The sequence below is a fragment of the Pinus tabuliformis genome, chromosome 3_2, assembly GCF_031772625.1.
Source record: "Pinus tabuliformis cultivar Carrire ecotype Pingquan chromosome 3_2, CPIR1, whole genome shotgun sequence".
NCBI lineage: Eukaryota > Viridiplantae > Streptophyta > Pinopsida > Pinales > Pinaceae > Pinus > Pinus tabuliformis.
In genome coordinates, this window is record NC_142302.1 from 912197626 (window position 1) to 912220473 (window position 22848).

General features: G+C 38.3%; 1 protein-coding gene across 1 annotated transcript; it reads right to left on the bottom strand.

The window, feature by feature from the left end:
* Positions 1-9550: 9550 nt before the first annotated feature.
* Positions 9551-11379, bottom strand: LOC149183592 (uncharacterized). Its single transcript, XM_089418769.1, has one exon. The coding sequence runs from the start codon at positions 11350-11352 to the stop codon at positions 9868-9870; it is 1485 nt and encodes a 494-aa protein (XP_089274895.1). The 5' UTR covers positions 11353-11379; the 3' UTR covers positions 9551-9867.
* Positions 11380-22848: the final 11469 nt, after the last annotated feature.

A 22848-nucleotide genomic window follows, 5' to 3' on the forward strand; every position in this document is an offset into this window, starting at 1 on the left:
AGGAAGGTCAACTTCTGAGTGGCATAACTTTTGCATACAAACTCTGATTGACGCGCTTCTTGTGTCATTGGAAATATATTAGTGTGTATAACGATATGAAAATGTGTGCATTAAATCGATGAAGTTTTACCACCAAAAAACATCATTTGATTCCTCAAAACTCTCCCGGAAGGTTTTAGACCTCGTTTTGCTAAATTGGGTCCCGCGGGTAAAAAAAGTCATATGTGTTGATTCCTCCACATTTTCCACTCTGAATGCATCGATATGGATGAAAAAAATATAATGATCGAATCGGTATCACCCATAGGTCCGTATTTCAACAACACTTCACTCCATAAACCTTTCCTCTTTTGTTCCATGGATGACAATGCTTTTACATATATATTTGAGGAGTGATCACAGTGAACCTAGACACTATGTTGATCATGTTTGATATGTTCCTTTCCTCCTTATCTTCACAAAGTGATCAAATTTGACCATATTTTTCATTATCCATTCGTACCGCTGCTTCAATTCTCTTTTGCAGTGTAATTGGAAAATTATTAGCCTTCTAGTCACCCTATCAAGTAATTTGGAGTGTTGTTAGACCTAGCAATGTTGTCATTGGGTGTTTGGAGGGAATTGAAGGTACAAATCATGAATTTTCTTGAATATTCCATAGACCAATTTCTACATCTCAACTTACAAGATGTTGTCCTTCTCTAATAGACCTTGGGAGGTGAAATTTTATGCTATAACAATAGTTCAAAATGTTGTGCTAGCGTCTACAAGATTGTAACTACTAGTAATAATATCCATGATGAGAGTTACTAACTAAGAAATTAATTTCATTGGTTCAATACCCAAATTCATTAATTCCCATGTCCTTTTTATGATTCTGGATGTGTTAGCTAATAATGCCAACTCTAGCAAATCTAGCAATTTTCATTGCAAACAACTCCAAACTCTAGTTAAAATGTTGGCAACAAGGCCTCATGTTGATCCACGCCTATGAAAATTTACTTTATTAGCTTATCTCTATCCATGTAAGTCCAATGTTGGATTTCTACTATGACATGTGAATCTTCCCTGAACTTCACTACCATCTATCTTCTCTACTGAGACAAATGGTCCTCTGTTAATCTCACTATAGGATTTCTAACAATAAAATCTTAGTGGTCTATTCTAGCCCATTCAGTTATCATGTTGAATCATTGATATAAAATTTTTATATCTTTTATCTATTTGTTGCCCATCTAAGTCTACTGTTTGAACCACGACTCTAATCATTTTCCTTCCTTTCCTATATTTAGCACATCTAGGTCTATTTTTTGAATTCTTCTCTAATACCCCTTTGTAACATATCCAATCCCTTTTGCCCCTTTTTGAGGGTATGGGGTATCAAATTTTCACTTTTCATATTCAACTTAACATTCTTTTTTGAGATTTCCATCACTTCTATTTGTTAAGAGCTTTTTGATGGTATGAACATTATTGAAATCTAAATTGAGATCATTATCAATGTTTGCCCGCCAACACAAATTCTTTCAATAAAAGTAGATTTTAGCAAACTCTATGATAAATCTAGGAGAATTTGTGTTATACATTAAAGATGATTATCTCTATTGAGGAATTCAATCAAATTTAGGAAGCACATTGTGCCTAGAGCTCCAAAAGATCATAGTTCGACAAAAAAAATTCCCATAATTCCCTTCTTCTTCATGTTTGATAAAATCCACGAATGTAGATAATTACATACATACAAATATTCTCATATACTTAATGCATTAAAGAACATGTGAACATGCATACTTATCAAAGATGATTTCCCACCAAAATTTATGCAAGTTTTTTTGCATGATTAAGCAAGAGAATTACATAAATTAATTTCTTCACTTTAGACATCAATTTATTCCCAAAAGCTCTTGTAAACTCAAAGTAATATATATATTCATGTTCAAATATATTAAACTCAAACATAAATTCAGATATTTACATGAACATGAATATATGCCATAATCATATAATCACATTTTCATTATGATAAAGTTAAACACCACAAACTTTCAAAAATAAAATGAACAAAAAACAAATGAATAGAGGAAATACTTGGCTAAAATTCCAATTTGGCAACTAATATGGGAAGGAACCTTCTCCACACAACCGTAGGCTCACCTGCGCATCAACATTCTATAGTTGGGCGCCCCCTAGCTAGGTCATGATATGACAGGGGGAGCTGGTAACTCACCAATATTTGGGATAGGTGAAGGAAACTCCCCATACACATATGATAAAGTCATGGATCTCCAATCCCAATTGAATCTAGTCCTCTTTGATCTCCAGATGCATCTCAACTTGGTTAGAAAAGAAAATAAGGGAACATGTTTACTATTCTATATTTCCTTAGTGATTTCCCCACCTCTTGCTTGTTATGCTCAACTACCATACATCAAATCATAACCCACTCTGCACAACTAGAGTCTAGAGCTCTTTTTTAAGTGTCTAATAGGAAAAAATTATTTTTAGGGAATTCAAAACACACTAACATCATTCCAATCTACAATTGGAACTTTTTTGGGCATATTTGGCACCCAAAATGCAATTTAATCACCTAGAATGTGTCATCCATCATTCCATTTAGGATTATTAACATTCTACTCATAAATTTCATTGATAAGGCACTCACATGTCTTTGTTCTTTGTGAATTCCTCTCTCTGTGTTTGAATGAATGAATTTCTTGATCAATGAATGTTTCACACACCTTTTCCTTCATGGTGTTGGGTTGTGTTATATTCTTTCCACGACTAGCCCACGTAGTTAACCGGGGGGGTCATAGGGGGTTTGAGGGGCACTCGTAACCCCACTTTATGGGGTCCGGGACAGCGCCCCAGAAAATTTTGGTTTTGGATCCTATGTTAGGTTGGACGGACCCACCTATGGTTTTGTGCATAATTTTGGCACATGTTTTTTGGATGCGATGGTTTTTGGTCCATGGTATTGGACGCGATGGTTTTCGGTCCATGGTATTAGATGCTTTGGCATGTATAAACAGGTATTATAACATTGAAAGGAACATAATGAAAAATCAAGCTGGTAGTCTCAGTTTTAAAATCCAGGGGAAATCTCTGTGTATATGTGTTTTATGTGTTATGCTCTCACATTGTTTATTTTCTGTGTTTTAGAATTCGTATGCAGATAATTTCTGTACAGGGTTAAAACCTACATGTGATATCAGAGCAGTTTTGGCTTCAAGAGGACGCCTTTGTTGCTGAGGGGTTTCGCTCGGGCCTGTGGTAGACCCTATTTAGTGGGAGATCTGCGAGATCGATTCTGGTGGTGAAAGAAGATGGCAAGCAGTGGAAAGATAAAGATCGAGAAATTTAATGGTCAGAGTTTTGAGTTGTGGAAACTCAATATGGAGGATCTGTTGGTGGATAAAGATCAGTGGATCGTAGTAGATCTGGTGCTAAACCAACGGGAGTGTCTGATGAAGAATGGAAGAAGTTGGATCAGAAGGCAAAGAGCACAATACGATTGTGTGTCTCAGATTCAATATTGCTGAATGTATCAGGAGAAGCTACAATGAAGGCTTTGTGAGACAAGTTAGGGACTTTGTACCAATCTAAGTCTCTAGCGAATAAACTGTTCGTGCAGAAAAAGCTGTATAACCTGAGGATGAAAGATGGAGACTCGGTGACAGAGCATCTGAATGCATTTAATAATGTGGTAAGTTAGTTACCATATGTTGATATTAAAATTTCAGATGAAGATAAGTGCATCAGTTTGTTGTGTTCTCTACCAGATTCGTGGGATAGTCTGGTTATTGCAATAGGTAGCAATGCAACTACCTTGCAGTTTGATGAAATAGTCTCAGCCTTGCTGATGGAGGAGATGAGATGGAAAAATATGGAGAGCCAGAATGGTGATGCCTTGTCTGTACGAGGACGGTCCCAGAACAGAAACAAAAATAAGTCATCGAGTGGGAGATCTAAATCTCCAAGAAAACCTATAAAAGTGGTGTGCTGGAAATGTGAAAAGGAAGGCCACTTTAAAAGGAACTGTAAATCTAAAGCTCCTGACAAAGGAAAGGGATCTAATGAGGCTCCTTCTGCAAAGGCGAAAACCACCCCAGATGAAGGTGGGGATGTGTACTTGGCTTCTTCAAGTACACATGTAGATCATGAGGCATGGTTGATTGACTCAGGTGCATCCTTTCACTTCACTCCCCATAGAGAGTGGTTTTGCGAGTATGAGAAATATGATGGTGGTGATGTCTTCTTAGGGGATGATAGGAAAGCTAGAATCATTGGTCACGGAAAAGTAAAGTTGAAGTTGCAGGGTGGAAGGGTTAGAACACTTCCGGATGTTCTACATATTCCTGCATTGGCCAGAAATCTGATTTCTGTAAGCAAGTTGGATGGTGCTAGTGTAAAAATAGTGTTCGAGAAGGATACCTGCAAAATGGTTCAGGGAGCACTAGTATTGATGCAGGGAGTTCGGATTGGAACTCTCTACAAGCTAAAAGGTAGCATTGTTATTGATGGGTGCAATAGTTCTATGGTTCCTAAAAGTGGCGCAGAAAATCTAGTGGTCTCTGGAGAGAAGACCATGCTGTGGCATCAAAGGCTTGGACATATTGGAGAGAAGGGCCTTCGAATACTTCATTGTAAAGGTATGGAAGAAGGTATGAGTAATAGCTCTCTGGATTTTGATTTCTGTGAAAATTGTGTATATGGGAAGTAGAATCAGGTGAGTTTCCCCTTTGGTGGTAAGAGGGCAAAACAAATATTAGAGCTTGTGCACATTGATGTGTTTGGCCCTGTGAAGGTTCCATCACTAGGTAATTCTGTGTACTATGTATCATTTATAGATGACTTCTCAAGGAATACATGGATATATTCCCTTAAGAAGAAATCTGAAGTCTTTGACATGTTTAAAGACTTTAAGGCTCTGGTGGAAAACCAGACAGAGAAGAAGATAAAGGTGTTGAGGACAGATAATGGTGGAGAGTTTTGTAGCAAGGAATTTGAAGAATTCTGTAAGAAGTGTGGTATATCACGACAGAAGACTACTCCATATACACCTCAGCAAAATGGAGTTGCAGAAAGAATGAACAAGACGTTGATGGAAAGGGCAAGAAGCATGCTCAGTGGCGTCAGGTTAGGACAGGAATTCTGGGCAGAGGTGGTGGATACTGCATGTTACCTGGTCAACAGATCACCTTCATCAACGTTGGAAGATAAGACTCCACAAGAGGTATGGACTGGTAAGAAACCCTCTCTTTCACATCTAAGGGTATTTGGATGTGATGTATATGTACATGTTCCAATGGAGAAACGAACCAAGTTGGATAGTAAATCTGAAAAGTGCATCTTTATTGGGTATAAGGATGGTTTAAAGAGTTATAAGCTTTGGAACCCAGTCACACGGAAGGTTGTGTATAGCTGAGATGTGGTGTTCAGACAGGTAAAAGAAGTTATTAAACATGAAATCCAACCAAAGGAACATGAGAAAATAGATTTTGAGCTAAAGGAGGAAGAATCAGACTCTACAACATAGGAGGAATCAGAAGATGAAGAGCCACAAACTCCGGCTGTGAGAAGATCAGTTCGAGAAAGAAGGCAGCCAGAAAGGTATAGTCCATCTACTTTCTGTTCAAATTTTGCTTTTTCTGTTACTGATGATGATCCCAGAACTGTGAAGGAAGCAGTGGATTCAGAGGATGGAAAGCTCTGGAAAGAGGCCATGGTTGATGTAATGGCATCTTTGCACAAAAATGAGGCTTGGGATCTGGTGGAGTTTCCAGCTGGAAGGAAACCCATTGGCAGCAAATGGGTGTTCAAAAAGAAGACAAATGCAGAAGGAAAAGTGGAGAAATACAAAGCTCGATTGGTAGAAAAAGGTTATTCCCAGGTGCCGGGAATTGATTTTTGTGATATTTTTTCTCCTGTTGCCAACGTAACCTCTATTAGATTACTTGTATTTGTTGCTCTTGCTTTTGATTTTGAGGTAGAACAGATGGATGTGAAGACAACATTTTTTCACGGGGATCTGGAAGAGGAAATCCACATGAAGCAACCTGAAGGCTTTGCGGTGAAGGGTAAGAAAGAAATGGTATGCAAATTAAAGAAGTCTTTGTATGGGTTGAAACAGTGACCAAGGATGTGGTATCAAAAATTTGATACATTTATACGGGGACTTGGCTTCACCAGAAGCAAAGTAGATCACTGTGTGTATTTTAAATTAATTGGTGATCATGTTATTTATCTGGTCTTGTATGTGGATGATATGTTGCTGGTTGGAAATGACAACAAAATTATCCAAGATTTGAAGACCCAATTGTCCTCCAAATTCGACGTGAAAGATCTTGGTGCTGCAAACTATATTTTGGGCATGGAAATTAAAAGAAATCGGGCAAAGAGGAAGCTCTGGTTAAACTAGAGGAAGTATGTTGAAACAATACTACAGAGGTTTAATATGCAGGATAGTAAACCAGTGAAGGTTCCTATTCATGTAGGTGTGAAGTTATCTGCTAAACAGTGTCCCAACACACAAGAAGAGGAAGAGGACATGTCTCGTGTTCCATATGCAAGTGCAGTCGGTAGCTTGATGTATGCAATGGTCTGTGCTAGACCAGACATCACACATGCAGTGGGAGTATTGAGCAGGTTTATGTCAAAACTAGGAAAGGAGCATTGGACAACAGTGAAGCAAGTTTTCAAGTATTTGCGTGGCACTAGTGATTATGGTTTGTGCTACCAAGGAAGACCAGGATTGGACAGAATGTTGGATATTCGTGGCTTTGTTGATGCAGACTGGGCTGGAGATCTGGATCAGAGAAGATCTACAAGTGGGTATGTATTTAACCTATTTGGAGGTGCAGTCAATTGGATGAGTAAGAAACAATCTGTAGTGGCACTATCAACTACAGAGGCAGAATACATGGCAGCCACTCATGCAAGCAAGGGAGCAGTTTGGTTGCAGAGATTGTGTTCAAGTATGGGGTTAGTACAGGGAGCTATAAGGATAGACCGTGACAGCCAAAGTGCAATTTTCTTGGCAAAGAACCCCGCATATCATTCAAATACAAAGCACATTGATGTTCAATATCACTTTGTGAGGAATATGATAGAAGACAAAAAGGTGTTGCTGGTAAAGGTGGACACTTTAAAGAATACTGCAGATGCATTGACAAAATCTGTGAGCTCTGAGAAGTTCTCTTGGTGTAGAGAGACAATGGGCGTTTCAGGGCTAGAAAAATGACTAAGCTCTCTTGTGGCCCCCTGTGGAAAGAAAACAACAAGTGGGAGAATGTTGGGTTGTGTTATATTCTTTCCACGACTAGCCCATATAGTTAATCGGGGGGGGGGGTCACAGGGGGTTTGAGGGGCACCCGTAACTCCACTTTGTGGGATCTAGGGCAACGCCCCAGAAAATTTTGGTTTTGGACCCTATGTTAGGTTGGGCGGACCCACTATGTTTTTTGGACACGATGGTTTTCGGTCCATGGTATTGGACGTGATGGTTTTCGGTCCATGGTATTGGATGCTTCGACATGTATAAATATGTATTATAACATTGAAAGGAACATAATGAAAAATCAACCTGGTAGTCCTAGTTTTGGGATCCAGGGGAAATCTCTATGTATATGTGTTTTATGTGTTATGCTCTCGCATTGTTTATTTTCTGTGTTTTAGAATTCGTATGTAGATAATTTCTGTACAGGGTTAAAACCTACACATGGGTCTCTACTCCCTTCTAGATTTTGTTCGATAATCAATGCAATTTGTTGTTGTATAGTCCCACATTTTCCTCAATATCCCAAGATATTTGTGTGTGAAGTTCAAAATCCAAGGAATTTACTAAGCCCTTTCCTTCCATTAAAGTCTCAAACACTATTGCGACAGCCACTCCAACTTCCATATTTATGAGGTTGATTATCTAATTACATAATCCTTCAAAATCAATTGGTTCTTGGGAAAGAGGGAGAAAACTCATGTTTAAATTTGAATTACATGACAAGGCTTTGGTAAGACAATTCCCATAATTCCCACATTGTTTTCCCTCACATGGTGTTATAACCCATATTAGTACTTCTATGCCCCCAATTGATTTCGTTAGTGGATTTATTAATCAAACATTTATATTACGCATACATTGTCCCTGTTCATCCAATTCATTTTTGTCACAATAATGACACATCCATGCCGATACAAGTACTGTTATGCTCTTAACCTGCAAAGCGATACCCAAACATAGAATTTGCGAAGAAAAGATACCGAGAACACAGAATATGCGAAGAAAATATACCCAGAGCACAGAATAGCAATGATTTTATTATTCAGAGAGAAATGTTCACAGGCCTCTTCGAGGGGGCAACCTCCAATAGAGCAGAGCTCGATTACAAAACAAGACACGATGCTCCTCGCAGGGAGTCTCTATCCTTTATATATGACTCATACATGCAATACCACGAGCCAATATCGTGGGTTTTATTAATACCATCTATCTAATACTACCGCCCATTTACCATCTAACTAATACTACCGCCCATTTGCAACTAACTGTGGTCCCGTCATTAATTGCGGGTTAACCACTTACAAATATTAATATGGGCTTTATTGACTCTTGACTATGACGTGATCCCATGACATAAATAAGGGGGTTAGGGTGGGACCCTAACAAGTAATATAGTGACATCAACATAATTAATTACAATTAATTACAAATTAATATACATGTCAAGATACTAGTGTTATAGTGTAATTCCTTCAATGATATAGAGTTAGCTCGTGACATTTAAAAAAATATTAATAGCAAAAAACATATTTCAATGTTGAACATAAATAAATTATTCCAATGTTTAGGTTTAGTGTGTGTGACTGTGTGTCTTTAAAACAATTGAAACCAAAAAGAAAAAAGCTTATGGTCAAAACATTTCAATGGAGGGGGATGAATTATTCCTTCCATGCTCAACATGGAGTTGACATGCGGTATATGTGTGTGTAGATCCATCTTAACACCAAATCTATCATGAGCCTAGAGGAATCAACTCCCTAGAGGTGAATTCTTTTTTAAATTAAAGAAACTTGAGAAAATGCTTGCAACCACAAGGGATTTGATTAAAAATATTTTATTTATGGTCGATATTGAAATAATTTTTTTGTTATTAATATTTTTTTAAATATCATATGTCAACTCCATATTGAACAATGAAGAAATTTACATCTTTATTGTATTGAATTGTAAAAAACATTTTTAAACGTAATTCTATATAACAACTCATTTACAATTACATAAAAATAACAACTACATATTAAATATTAATCAAAACACAAAGTTCATTGTAAAATGAGAACATGGATAAAATTGCACTTCTTCAATAACATTTCTCAAGGAAGAGAAAAAATTATCATATACTAATTTACATTGAAACATATTACATAACAACATGTTTGCCATTATTTGCAAACATAAAGATAACAAATACAATTGAATATTGTACAATGAGAAATAAAATTGCACTTCTTCATATCATTTTGATTGGGATACTCAGTATTTGGGCCTTCCTAAGAAAATAATTGGTCTGTTTTCTCATTTATGAAGATGTTGAATATTTCACCATTAGAAAAATAGGAAAAGTCCTAAAAATTGAATTATTGGCATTCCTTTTAGTATCAATGAGGCTATGCATGATGAACAATGGGTTTGTCCAAGTTGCAGTCTAGATTTGTAAGGATGGTAATATGGGATTTTAAAAAAGGAATTGATTTCCTAGTAAGCTTCATTAGGCAAGCTTGTGCATGAAGGCATGAAAGTTTCAACTGTGATGCTTCTGATAGGTCTTTGGCTTGATGTATCAATTGTCTCAACCTGGTTATTGGCATTCAAATCATGGAAGAAACCACTTGTGGGCTTTCTAGCCAATTTGGGGACTGCTCAACTTGACACAATTCACCATACCCGGGTCCTGTTCTTTGTTTTGATTTGTTAGTCTCAGCAGGCAGTCCCCGGATCCCGAAGCACAAATACTGGTTCATTGCATCATGTAGTGGCCTTGAGCCAGAATCATCTGGAACATCAGTATCATCTTCTGAACCATCTTTCATAGAGGGCCTGTGTGAGATTTGTGTGGACCCGTTGTGAATGAAGCACTTAAGTCTCGTACTTAGCGATAATGGGGATGCTACAGGGGATTGTGAAAACGACCTTGATGATGATGCAAATGATGAAATCCCAGGCGAAACTGCATCATCAACCTCATTGCCACAAAGCATCGGAAGCCTGTGCTTCGTTGATGGGCTAGGTGTTTTCCTTGTGAATGAAAAACTCTGATTGCCTGATATTGAAGTTTTTGAGAATTTTTGCCTCAGTGGCAATGGACTCTCGGATGCTCTCCTATGATTAAGCCACTCCTTAGTGTGCATTGTTTGGAGACTTGCTTCCTCTTCTCTGAATGTCGTAGACTTGTTTTCTATGTTCTGTTTGTTTTTCTGAATTCCCTGTTGTTCTTGTTTTTGGGTAGCCCTTCTTCCCTTGTACCATCCTAGAAGAGTTGCAAGGCGTTGTCTGGCTCGGTTTGCAGCGGCAAGATTCCTCTGATTCCCTACATAATGCATTCTCCTGTTATTGCAATCAAACAATGCATATGGACTAAGTCTCCTGGATGATACTTCCAGAAGACCCTCAACAGCTTTAGCCTGGTCAGACATATCTTCAATATTTGTGCATACATTGATATCTGTATCCACAGATCTGAATGATGTGCCTGGACTGTTATCTGAACCGTGAATCTTTCCATAATAAACATTGGCGTTGCTTAAAGACGAGTCTCGGGACCTCATTGCTTTTCCACCCGCTAAAGCCATCTGCTTAAGCAATGCCTCTGATGTTATACCAGAGAGTAGGTTCAGTTCCAGTATATCAACAGCAGTCATTCCATTTTTGTCATGGGCATTGATATCTAACCCGGGAGCTAACAAGAGTACTTCCACAAGTTTTTCAAGAACAACCTTCCCAAGGACAGCCAGATGCATTGCAGTTCTTCCTTCTTTGTTCTTGCAATTGACAATGATTGGCAAATCTATAGTTCTATCTGAGACTAAATATCTCACAAGATCCAGTTGCTTATCAAGCATCCTAAAACTAGAAGCTCTAAATCCAGCGACAGCCATGTGTAAGACGTTGTTTCCGTCATTATTTGTTGCAAGTAGCATTGATGGAATAGATAGTAAAAGTTCCTTAACAATGGCCAGGTGACCTCTGTAAGCTGCTACATGCAGCGCTGTGTTTCCCTGATCATCTGTGGACACTATAATATTTGGCGATGATAGAAGCAACTCCTGCACCACCTGCATTACAACACCAGCCATCTATTATGAATTGGAGTAGAAAACCAAAAGTGTGCTGTGAATTGATAAAAAAAGTAAAAGCAGCAGTCTGCCAAGCCAGTGTCCACATATGGGTACCTAAGAAGCAAGGAGTTATATTTGAAGCCCAAGTTTTGCTCACTCAAAATCAAAATCATAATGTTTCTTATGCCTCATCTTTGAGGTGCTGTGTTTGAACTTTGAAACATGTTATTTACTCTTTTTGGATAGCATGTATTTCAGTGATTTGATAACAGTATATTCTCAGCATTTACAGTCGTTTGGATTGAATTTGAAACATTTAAAGAAGGAAGTTTTTAAGTAATAAATATGCTCAATAATGTCCATTAACAGCAGCTATTGACATAAATGGTCTATGACAAACGCACAATATCAAGACAGACAACATTGTTTATTTAAACACATTTTGCATCCAACTATTACATGAAAAAACAACACTTGGCATAGGACCTTGGATATATAAAGTATCATGCTTCATCTCACCTCTGAAAAGGTCCAAGAATCAGAATGCTTATATTAGGTGAGAAACGGAAGCAGACAATCAAACATCGTGCTGGATAAACAAAAGGAAAACATAAGGTGAAAGTGCAGGTTCCAAGTAGAAAATAATTTGGACCCAACAACAATTGCAGTTAAGAACTTGGGCTTAAATGATGACACTTTTAAATAGTCAATTTCTCTCTAATTGTATGTGTTGGGCATGTGTGTCGTGAATAATTCAAATGGATAACAATTCTGACACGGGTGGTTTATGAGGCTTTATCAGTACCACAAGTTTTGCAATCCAAAATCAGCTTTGAGGTGCAAGTCCCTGCGTTAATTTGACAAATCCTTCCTCACTTTGGTACTCACATTGCCAGCCCCATTAAACTAGTAAAATGAGCTATTTGATAAAATGACAACTTTGTACAGGGGAATTATGGGTTGAATCCAAGTAGACACAAAGCAGAGTATGAACGTTTGCTTTTATATATGTTGGACTAGTGTGGTTGGAGGAGCACTAGCATTTCTGCAGCATGTACGGATGACAACACCACTTAGAAGGAGCAACTGCCAAAGAAGAAACATGAAGAATTTGAACAAATTCTTCAATCTTCGGACCCTAAATTGATTGCCACAAAGGCAAGAAGATACAAACTCTATCAAGTCAAGTGGAGAGGCTTACCTGATTCTGATAACACTGGGGAGTAGCCTTACCAACTTTGTAAGTCGAAACTAGGAGACTCAGAGCACATACAACATAGAATTAAACAACACCTTTGGTGTGTATATTTTGAGTCTTCACTACAGCGAAGAAGACAGTTTTAGCCTTTAAAGAGGCCTACAAAAGATAAAGTAATGGAGAGCAAACAGAAGCCAAATGTCCTGACTTAAAACTCCATATACAACCGTTAGCCTTTCCAATCCTTTCTAATCGTATTAACTCAGTACCACATACAGCAAAATGTTGAAAGTAATGGAGTAAAGTGAAGGTTTCTAATAACTTTTGAACTCGATACTACTACCCATTTATGCATCAGATTCATCATTTAATGAAACCTATGTGAAGTGTTTGGATTACCACTTTGTCCTCTGCAGTACCTACCCCCAACATATGTTTGATGGCCTACATTCTTATTTATAGGTTGTTTAGTTCTCATCAGGTCACTGGTTCAAATCTCATGGGGAGGGGTTGAGGGTGCGAGCCACCCATGAGGGATAAAAAAACTGTGGGGCATCCAGGCTTGACTGAGCCTCACATAATCATGGTGACAGGATCCAGCAAGTGGGAAGATCATTCTTCCATCCAACATTGGGGCTAGTCCCAGCCTAGTTGGAAGAAAAAGGTCTAATTTCTATCACCTAATCATGCGTATTAGCTGGATAGTTTTTAGTGTTTTCCTATCTCGAGGATAGTAGTTTTACTGCAGATTACTGGAAGTGATTCCCCATAATGCTCCAAATTGTACAACGATGAATAGTGCAACGGAATATAGCTCAACTAACAAAACCATTAGGAATTATTCAAGAAAAAAATCAGAAATGCTATAAAATTAGCAGAAAGACTATGAATTACAAGATATAGAAAGATAAAGGTATGCGCCTACTTCCAAATGATAGGGATGTACATTGTCTCATTCGACAAGATAAATGGAAGCACTTTGCTACCCGAGTACAAGGTACACTGCCTTCTAATGAAGGCACAACTAATATTTAAACAAAAACTAGTTTTACAGTAATACATTGTTAAAACGTCCATCCTAGACCAAGGCAGTGTAATGTGGACTCCATAAAAAACATGATGACAAAGCTGTAAGATTAATTACTGGAGCTTATAAATGGTGGACTGCATGAAGTGATCTTAATAAACTGCTTACTTAATAGTGATTTATGTGGCTACATTAATGCTTAAGAACTAATAAAACTTAATAAGATAGACATATGATTTATGTTGAGTTAGTACTACATCATTCCCCTTAACTTCACTGCTATATCTCCTTTGAGAGTTTAGTACTTGTTGAGAAAATCTAGTCACACAACTGAAACAAGCCAAGTCAACAACAACCACTTGAAAGAGGAGAAAATATACAGCAAAATAACAGGAAATGCACAATGGCAAATAGATAGAACGGAAAACAGAGTGTCCTTCAGTTATATACTATTTGACTGCTAACAAGAGTCCTAAGATGCACTTTTCTCCAAGAGAAATTGTAGGCAACAAGAATCCAAGTGTTACACAGCTCCAGCTGCTACAACTAGCCCAGCTACTCTGCTAGCCGCTGAAAAGAGATTTTCTAAACAGGAAGGTGTCCAAGTTTTTGGGCTGGTTTTCCTAGCTACTCCCTTACATTTGTATGGCAGCACAATTCCTTTATAAATTGTAATTCTGCCCAATGTGGGGAATTTGTTATGTTGGCCCTTACTACAAGGAATTTATAGAAGCTAAAAAATTGAATAGTGTAATGACAGGTGAGAGAGCTAAACAGGCTGTTAATGGCTTCTATCAGAGCCACTGCTTCACATTTCAAATAGAGCTTCTAGTTTCCCTAGCAGTGATCTGTTGCATTTAGCTTACCTGTAAGATGTGATAAAAGTTTTCATTAACAGGACCTTTTGCTAGATAAAATTCAATCCTAAAGACCAAAGAGTGATACTGTATAGGGGACTTCAAGAAAAGAAAAACAAAGTTAGTTGGTTAATTATTATTGGTCCACTCTCATGGACTATTATAAACACCATATTTCTGTCTTTGCTAAGTTGGGAATTTGCTCTAATGGTTCTACAGATAAAATATGTCCTAACCCCAAGGGTTAGCTTAATTGGTCAAGTCCCCTTAAGGGTTAGCTTAAAGCACCTTTGCTATTGATAAGTCATGTGTTCAATTCTCTCAACACTTGTGAGGTCAGTCTCCATGGTTGAGCTGACAAGGAGTGATACCTTCAGTTGGATCTGCCTGATACAAATATTCTGCCTAATACAAATATTCCGTGGAGGTAATAGTCACTAATCTACAAACCACGGAAAAAAAATATCCTAGATACCTTTTTCACAGTTCTTTGACAGAGCTGATGAGAGCCTGTGTCATGTGCTTTTGGCTGCATGATAATAGATACTCATTTTTGCCTAATTCAGGCGGTATTGCGGCTCTCTAGCTATAGATTAGCGGAGCTGAATGTGGTTGTATTATATATATTTCTATTTTTAATACCCACTAAAATCCCAACAGTAACTAGCATGCATAGTCACTACTGCCCCAGCAGAAAAACCAAGGACAGTTTTCATTATGGGAGGGCGTACATCACAAGGAAGCAATGACTTGATTTTTATAGTCATTAGATGAGCTTCCAGTAGAAAAGGTTGAGAGTGCTATCACAAAATCACGCACTGAAGGCTGCCAAACAGTGAGATTATGTGTAACTATTTCAAACCAGGCTTAAGACTAAAGCTTAGCTTCTTTAGTCAGAGAGGGCTCTCTCACAGCTTGTGAATAGGAATTAATAACAAGGAAAGATGGCTAACTCTTTAAACATCGCATAAAAAAAAATAAACTGGCTGGACACTATCAAGTCAACTTCCATTGGGCTTATGGAGTCTCACACATCTCAGCAAACTAAAACACTATGCTTTCATAGAAGTCAGGGCACTTTACATCAACTTGTTCAAACATTTTTCACATAAACACAGCTTGCAAAGCATACTGGAAGTCAGAGCATGTAACATGAATTCTGAGTGATTATGCTATTACAAAACTGTAAGAAAATATTAAAAGAATAGACCATCATCACACATTTGAACAATGAGACATATTGTGAATCCTGAGAAGAAACAACAATTGTTTGTATTACTGAAATCTGCTTTTCACATAAACCAAAATGGACCTGTTCTTTATCAAAATCTCCAACCCTTTTTACATTCATCTCTGATCCATATATAGGAACACACTCTTCCCTCCCTAGAGCGAGCTCAAAGGCTCTATTAACTACTCCTATATGCTATTTAACTAATTCATTAATTACAGAAGTGCTGAGCTGTAATTACAAAAAGTCCTAATCAAACTAAAACACTAATTCCATTCTCCTCGTAACATGATTCTTCTTGGATCCTTGACAGCTGTCTTCCTTCAGTTAGGCTGAGATGGCTGAGCTAAAGATGCAATGAACAAGCTAACCTTGGATGCTTGAAAGCGTTGATGGCTCATTAATCGATTAGGATAAATGCCCTGTTTCCACGGTTCTTGTCTCCCATCACTCTTCCCTCATTCCATACATTTGGTAATACGGCAAGGGGGGTCCTCATAAAGACCACTTGCCACATGGCATTTAATCGTTGCATTCTGTAACCTTTTAGGAACTAAAGGTTTTATCCAATCATGAACTGCATTGTCCGAAACACAGATGACTTCTACAACAGCGTGCTGTTGCTTCCAAATTAAAGAAAAAGCTGCTCACCTGATACTACTGGGCGTTTCCTTATAGATTCATCTTTTATAATAGGCAAAATCTTTGCCTTCTGTTTTATATTATTTGTATTGTCACCTTCACCTATATTTACGTTGAACCCGGGCGAAACCTTGACATCAGTTTCAGAATCCTGGACATGACTTCTCATTTTCAATCTACGGAAAGTGGTTGTAACAGAAGCAGACATAGATCCCAGAAGGTTATGCTCTTCAACGCACACAATAACCTCATCACACAAATCCACTACATAACGTATGCAATTGTAAGAAACCTGTTTCCTTGATGCATCTCTGAGATGACTACCTTGATGCTAATAGAAAACAATTATGCACCGCTTCAAAAGACCAACATACAAGCCTGGTTCGAATTTGTCTTCCTTCATTTGCGCATGAACGGAATGATTTAAAACACCCATCTCCTTCAATATTCCACTCATCGTTCGCTTGTCCCCATAGAAACCAATTGTCGGCAAAGATTGTTAATTCAAGGAATTGAAACTGATTCCGTTACAGAGACAAAGAATTAGGTGCAATTCCGTTACAGAGACGAAGAACCTGCTCTTCTGGAAAATTAACCTTCTGTACAAAGCTCAAATCATGCTTGTCAGATACAACTTTCATAACTTGAAAGAAAGAGACCTCCGAATCCTTGTTTAAAGCTTGATCAGTGGCGGTCTGATTCGGTAACTCAGGTCGAGGGCCTTCAGAATTCATAAATGGGATTGGGGATAATGTTTTGACCAAGTTCAATCTTCATCATGTGGGCATGGATCCATCCACGACGTCGTAGAACCCCTAAGTGCGCACATGCTGGCTATACGCTAACCATGATAACAATATCATGGCTCACTCCTTCCGGCCTCGAGGCTTCTTTGACATCTTCACTCTGAGCATAAGCAGCAATCGTGTTACCCCATGAGACGGCATCTTGTTGATGTCTTCGGTCAAACAATTGACGTGCGAACTCCAGATTCCCATATTATAGCAGGTGAATTACTATTTGACACAAAACCACTTTTGATCAGATGGGTATGAATCTTCTTCCCCTCTAGAAGAACAGGGAGCTTAGTTCATGTCTTGAATACAAACAGAAATATAGAATTATCCGGCTATAGAATGTGAGAGCTTCCTTGTACAGACCACTTGAGATGTAGCCTTTGACATTAACATTCCATAAGAACATATCTGGTTTATACATTTTACCAAACAGTAGGCATGCGTTCTCCATACTACTGCAAGTGGCATACTTGCTTACAAACTTGGTATCGAGATTGATATTCTAGCTAAGTCCATGTCTGCGCATGTGGTCATGGACTTGATTCACTACTTTTCTGTCGCCATATGCTTGCGACAGAGAACTATACGGATTGCATCTGAGCCAAGTTCATCTCTCAACATATGACAATGTACTTCCTTCACTGCTCCCTGTTTTCATATTCTGTCTCCACATGCTTTCCACAGAGAAGTATACGAATTGCATCCGCATATAATAGCTCGTCGGCCCAACTCCTATTTTAATAAGCGAAGTTCATCTCTCAACATGTAACAATGTACTTCCTTCACTGCTCCATAGAATGAGAAGCATTATTCAACTTCACACAGATGATTTGTATCATGTATGCGCATCATTATAAACCAAGACACAGAAAATAAGTACATTGAGGTTAATATTCTTTGTCCATGATGGTTCCATAGGTACAAAATTATGCCTCTGCATGCTGGGGTGAGTTTAAGTGTCTTTGTATGATATGAAGAACCAACAGATCCATTAGCATCATTGTAATAGCTGTCCACATATCTATTGAACAAAGATTGCTGCCCAAATGGCTGTATGATAGGCATTGGTCATGCATCCATCAATGAACCAATTATTGCACCCTTTCTAAGAAACTCACACTGACCAAACTTAATGACAAGCATTGATGATGACTTCTTGAGAACATGCCACCTGTAAAATGTATCCGCCCCAGAACTATTTTGCATGACAGCTACTATGGATTCGAACAAATCCCCCATTTCGTAGCACGCTACGAAATCACTAAAACAGGTTGCGTTGCGAAACTGCTAAATGATTCATGCGCTGCGAAAACACTTTGTCTTTAAGCTAATCTGAGCAAATTTTTGGAAACAGAATTTTCAATGATAACAGTGGCTCCACTTGGGATAGTGTGCCCTTGTGGTGCACTAAGAACCTGCAGTTCCAGTGCCTTATAAAATTTATTTGACAAACAGAAATTTGCTTGACCAGCATGACTGTAGGAGAAAGAAAGCTATTTCTACTGAAAGATGCTCAGTTGACCTTGAGCTTATTTTGCATTTACCTCTACCTACCTACCCTAACAATTTCAACTTTTTTTCTGCTCAATCAATATGAAATTTCCAATGTAGCCAATCCTCTGTTTTATCTGATATTTGTTTTCTTTGACTGCATCGGAGTTCAGAGCCAATATGATAGTCTGATGACCGCTGCCACTGAATTTGTCTCTGATCTTTATAGGAAAACTGAAAAACTTGAGAGTAAAACTCTTCCATGTAATCAGCTACAGGATCCCAGAATACATGATCAGCTTGATTTCTCTTGTAACTTTCCGGCTGTGCAAGCTGACCTTCAACAGCAGTGTGCATTTCCTCAAGTGTAAAAGAGAAAGGAAACAATACTCTCTCCTTATGTTCTGCCATAGAAAGCTGCTGAAAATAATGATCATGATTATGAAGACTATATGCCTGAATTTGTCCTTCTAAACCTTCAATTTCTTTTTCAAGGTCCTCAGCAAATTCATCCAAAAATCTCATCCTATCCTCTGCCTTGCAGTCAAGGGATTTTATATATGAGGACAAGGACAAAGAAAAAGATTCATTTGTTTCTTCTCTACTATGATCATTATTCCATTGTTTAAAACCTTCAACTGAGGGAGAGTCTGCCACCACCTCTGACCTATCTATCCATTCCTCAAAAAACATAAGCCATAAGTCTTGAAATGACTTAACGGATTTGATAGGAAAACTTTCAATCCATTGTTTGCATTTCCCTTGAAGTGAATCATAAAATAACATAATGCAAACATCTTCATGTTTAACTCTAAGAAGCTCAGCAAAATGACAGAAATCTGTGATATGCTTCAGAGTTAAACTCAAATCTTCTCCATTAAATTTGGGACCATTACTTATAAAATATGCATCCTTGGGAAAATGATTTGGGAAACCATGAATTTCTGAAAAATCTATGCATGCATACCTTGAACTAAGAATGGCAGCTTCTGGGTCCTTCATAACTCCAGTGGAATCACCATGAATGTATGAATTTTGAATTATTCAACCATGGAGTCGCCAAGGTAGTTTTGCAGCCTCAAAAACCTTCTGAGCTCCTGCTACCTTCAGAAGTTCAGCTTCATAATTTCGGGAAAGAATAACCTTCAGGCTCCCGGCAGACGCACCAAAATGTTATCACAAAATCACGCACTGAAGGCTGCCAAACAGTGAGATTATGTGTAACTATTTCAAACCAGGCTTTAGACTAAAGCTTAGCCTCTTTAGTCAGAGAGGGCTCTCTCACAGCTTGTGAATAGGAATTAATAACAAGGAAAGATGGCTAACTCTTTAAACATCGCATAAAAAAAAATTAAACTGGCTAGACACTATCAAGTCAACTTCCATTGGGCTTATGGAGTCTCACACATCTTAGCAAACTAAAACACTATCCTTTCATAGAAGTCAGGGCACTTTACATCAACTTGTTCAAACATTTTTCACATAAACACAGCTTGCAAAGCATACTGGAAGTCAGAGCATGTAACATGAATTCTGAGTGATTATGCTATTACAAAACTGTAAGAAAACATTAAAAGAATAGACCATCATCACACATTTGAACAATGAGACATATTGTGAATCCTGAGAAGAAACAACAACTGTTTGTATTACTGAAATCTGCTTTTTACATAAACCAAAATGGGCCTGTTCTTTATCAAAATCTCCAACCCTTTTTACATTCATCTCTGATCCATATATAGGAACACACTATTCACTCCCTAGAGCGAGCTCAAAGGCTCTATTAACTACTCCTATCTGCTATTTAACTAATTCATTAATTACAAAAGTGCTGAGCTGTAATTACAAAAAGTCCTAATCAAACTAAAACTCTAATTCCATTCTCCTCGTAACATGATTCTTCTTGGATCCTTGACAGCTGTCTTCCTTCAGTTAGGCTGAGATGGCTGAGCTAAAGATGCAATGAACAAGCTAACCTTGGATGCTTGAAAGCGTTGATGGCTCATTAATCGATTAGGATAAATGCCCTGTTTCCACGGTTCTTGTCTCCCATCACTCTTCCCTCATTCCATACATTTGGTAATACGGCAAGGGGGTCCTCATAAAGACCACTTGCCACATGGCATTTAATCGTTGCATTTTGTAATCCTTTAGGAACTAAAGGTTTTATCCCATCATGAACTGCATTGTCCGAAACACAGATGACTTCTACAACAGCGTGCTGTTGCTTCCAAATTAAAGAAAAAGCTGCTCACCTGATACTACTGGGCGTTTCCTTATAGATTCATCTTTTATAATAGGCAAAATCTTTGCCTTCTGTTTTATATTATTTGTATTGTCACCTTCACCTATATTTACGTTGAACCCGGGCGAAACCTTGACATCAGTTTCAGAATCCTGGACATGACTTCTCATTTTCAATCTACGGAAAGTGGTTGTAACAGAAGCAGACATAGATCCCAGAAGGTTATGCTCTTCAACGCACACAATAGCCTCATCACACAAATCCACTACATAACGTATGCAATTGTAAGAAACCTGTTCCCTTGATGCATCTCTGAGATGACTACCTTGATGCTAATAGAAAACAATTATGCACCGCTTCAAAAGACCAACATACAAGCCTGGTTCAAATTTGTCTTCCTTCATTTGCGCATGAACGGAATGAGTTAAAACACGCATCTCCTTCAATATTCCACTCATCGTTCGCTTGTCCCCATAGAAACCAATTGTCGGCAAAGATTGTTAATTCAAGGAATTGAAACTGATTCCGTTACAGAGACAAAGAATTAGGTGCAATTCCGTTACAGAGACGAAGAACCTGCTCTTCTGGAAAATTAACCTTATGTACAAAGCTCAAATCATGCTTGTCAGATACAACTTTCATAACTTGAAAGAAAGAGACCTCCGAATCCTTGTTTAAAGCTTGATCAGTGGCGGTCTGATTCGGTAACTCAGGTCGAGGGCCTTCAGAATTCATAAATGGGATTGGGGATAATGTTTTGACCAAGTTCAATCTTCATCACGTGGGCATGGATCCATCCACGACGTCGTAGAACCCCTAAGTGTGCACATGCTGGCTATACACTAACCATGATAACAATATCATGGCTCACTCCTTCCGGCCTCGAGGCTTCTTTGACATCTTCACTCTGAGCATAAGCAGCAATCGTGTTACCCCATGAGACGGCATCTTGTTGATGTCTTCGGTCAAACAATTGACGTGCGAACTCCAGATTCCCATATTATAGCAGGTGAATTACTATTTGACACAAAACCACTTTTGATCAGATGGGTATGAATCTTCTTCCCCTCTAGAAGAACAGGGAGCTTAGTTCATGTCTTGAATACAAACAGAAATATAGAATTATCCGGCTATAGAATGTGAGAGCTTCCTTGTACAGACCACTTGAGATGTAGCCTTTGACATTAACATTCCATAAGAACATATATGGTTTATACATTTTACCAAACGGTAGGCATGCGTTCTCCATACTACTGCAAGTGGCATACTTGCTTACAAACTTGGTATCGAGATTGATATTCTAGCTAAGTCCATGTCTGCGCATGTGGTCATGGACTTGATTCACTACTTTTCTGTCGCCATATGCTTGCGACAGAGAACTATACGGATTGCATCTGAGCCAAGTTCATCTCTCAACATATGGCAATGTACTTCCTTCACTGCTCCCTGTTTTCATATTCTGTCTCCACATGCTTTCCACAGAGAAGTATACGAATTGCATCCGCATATAATAGCTCATCGGCCCAACTCCTATTTTAATAAGCGAAGTTCATCTCTCAACATGTAATAATGTACTTCCTTCACTGCCCCATAGAATGAGAAGCATTATTCAACTTCACACAGATGGTTTGTATCATGTATGCGCATCATTATAAACCAAGACACAGAAAATAAGTACATTGAGGTTAATATTCTTTGTCCATGATGGTTCCATAGGTACAAAATTATGCCTCTGCATGCTGGGGCGAGTTTAAGTGTCTTTGTATGATATGAAGAACCAACAGATCCATTAGCATCATTGTAATAGCTGTCCACATATCTATTGAACAAAGATTGCTACCCAAATGGCTGTATGATAGGCATTGGTCATGCATCCATCAATGAACCAATTATTGCACCCTTTCTAAGAAACTCACACTGACCAAACTTAATGACAAGCATTGATGATGACTTCTTGAGAACATGCCACCTGTAAAATGTATCCGCCCCAGAACTATTTTGCATGACAGCTACTATGGATTCGAAC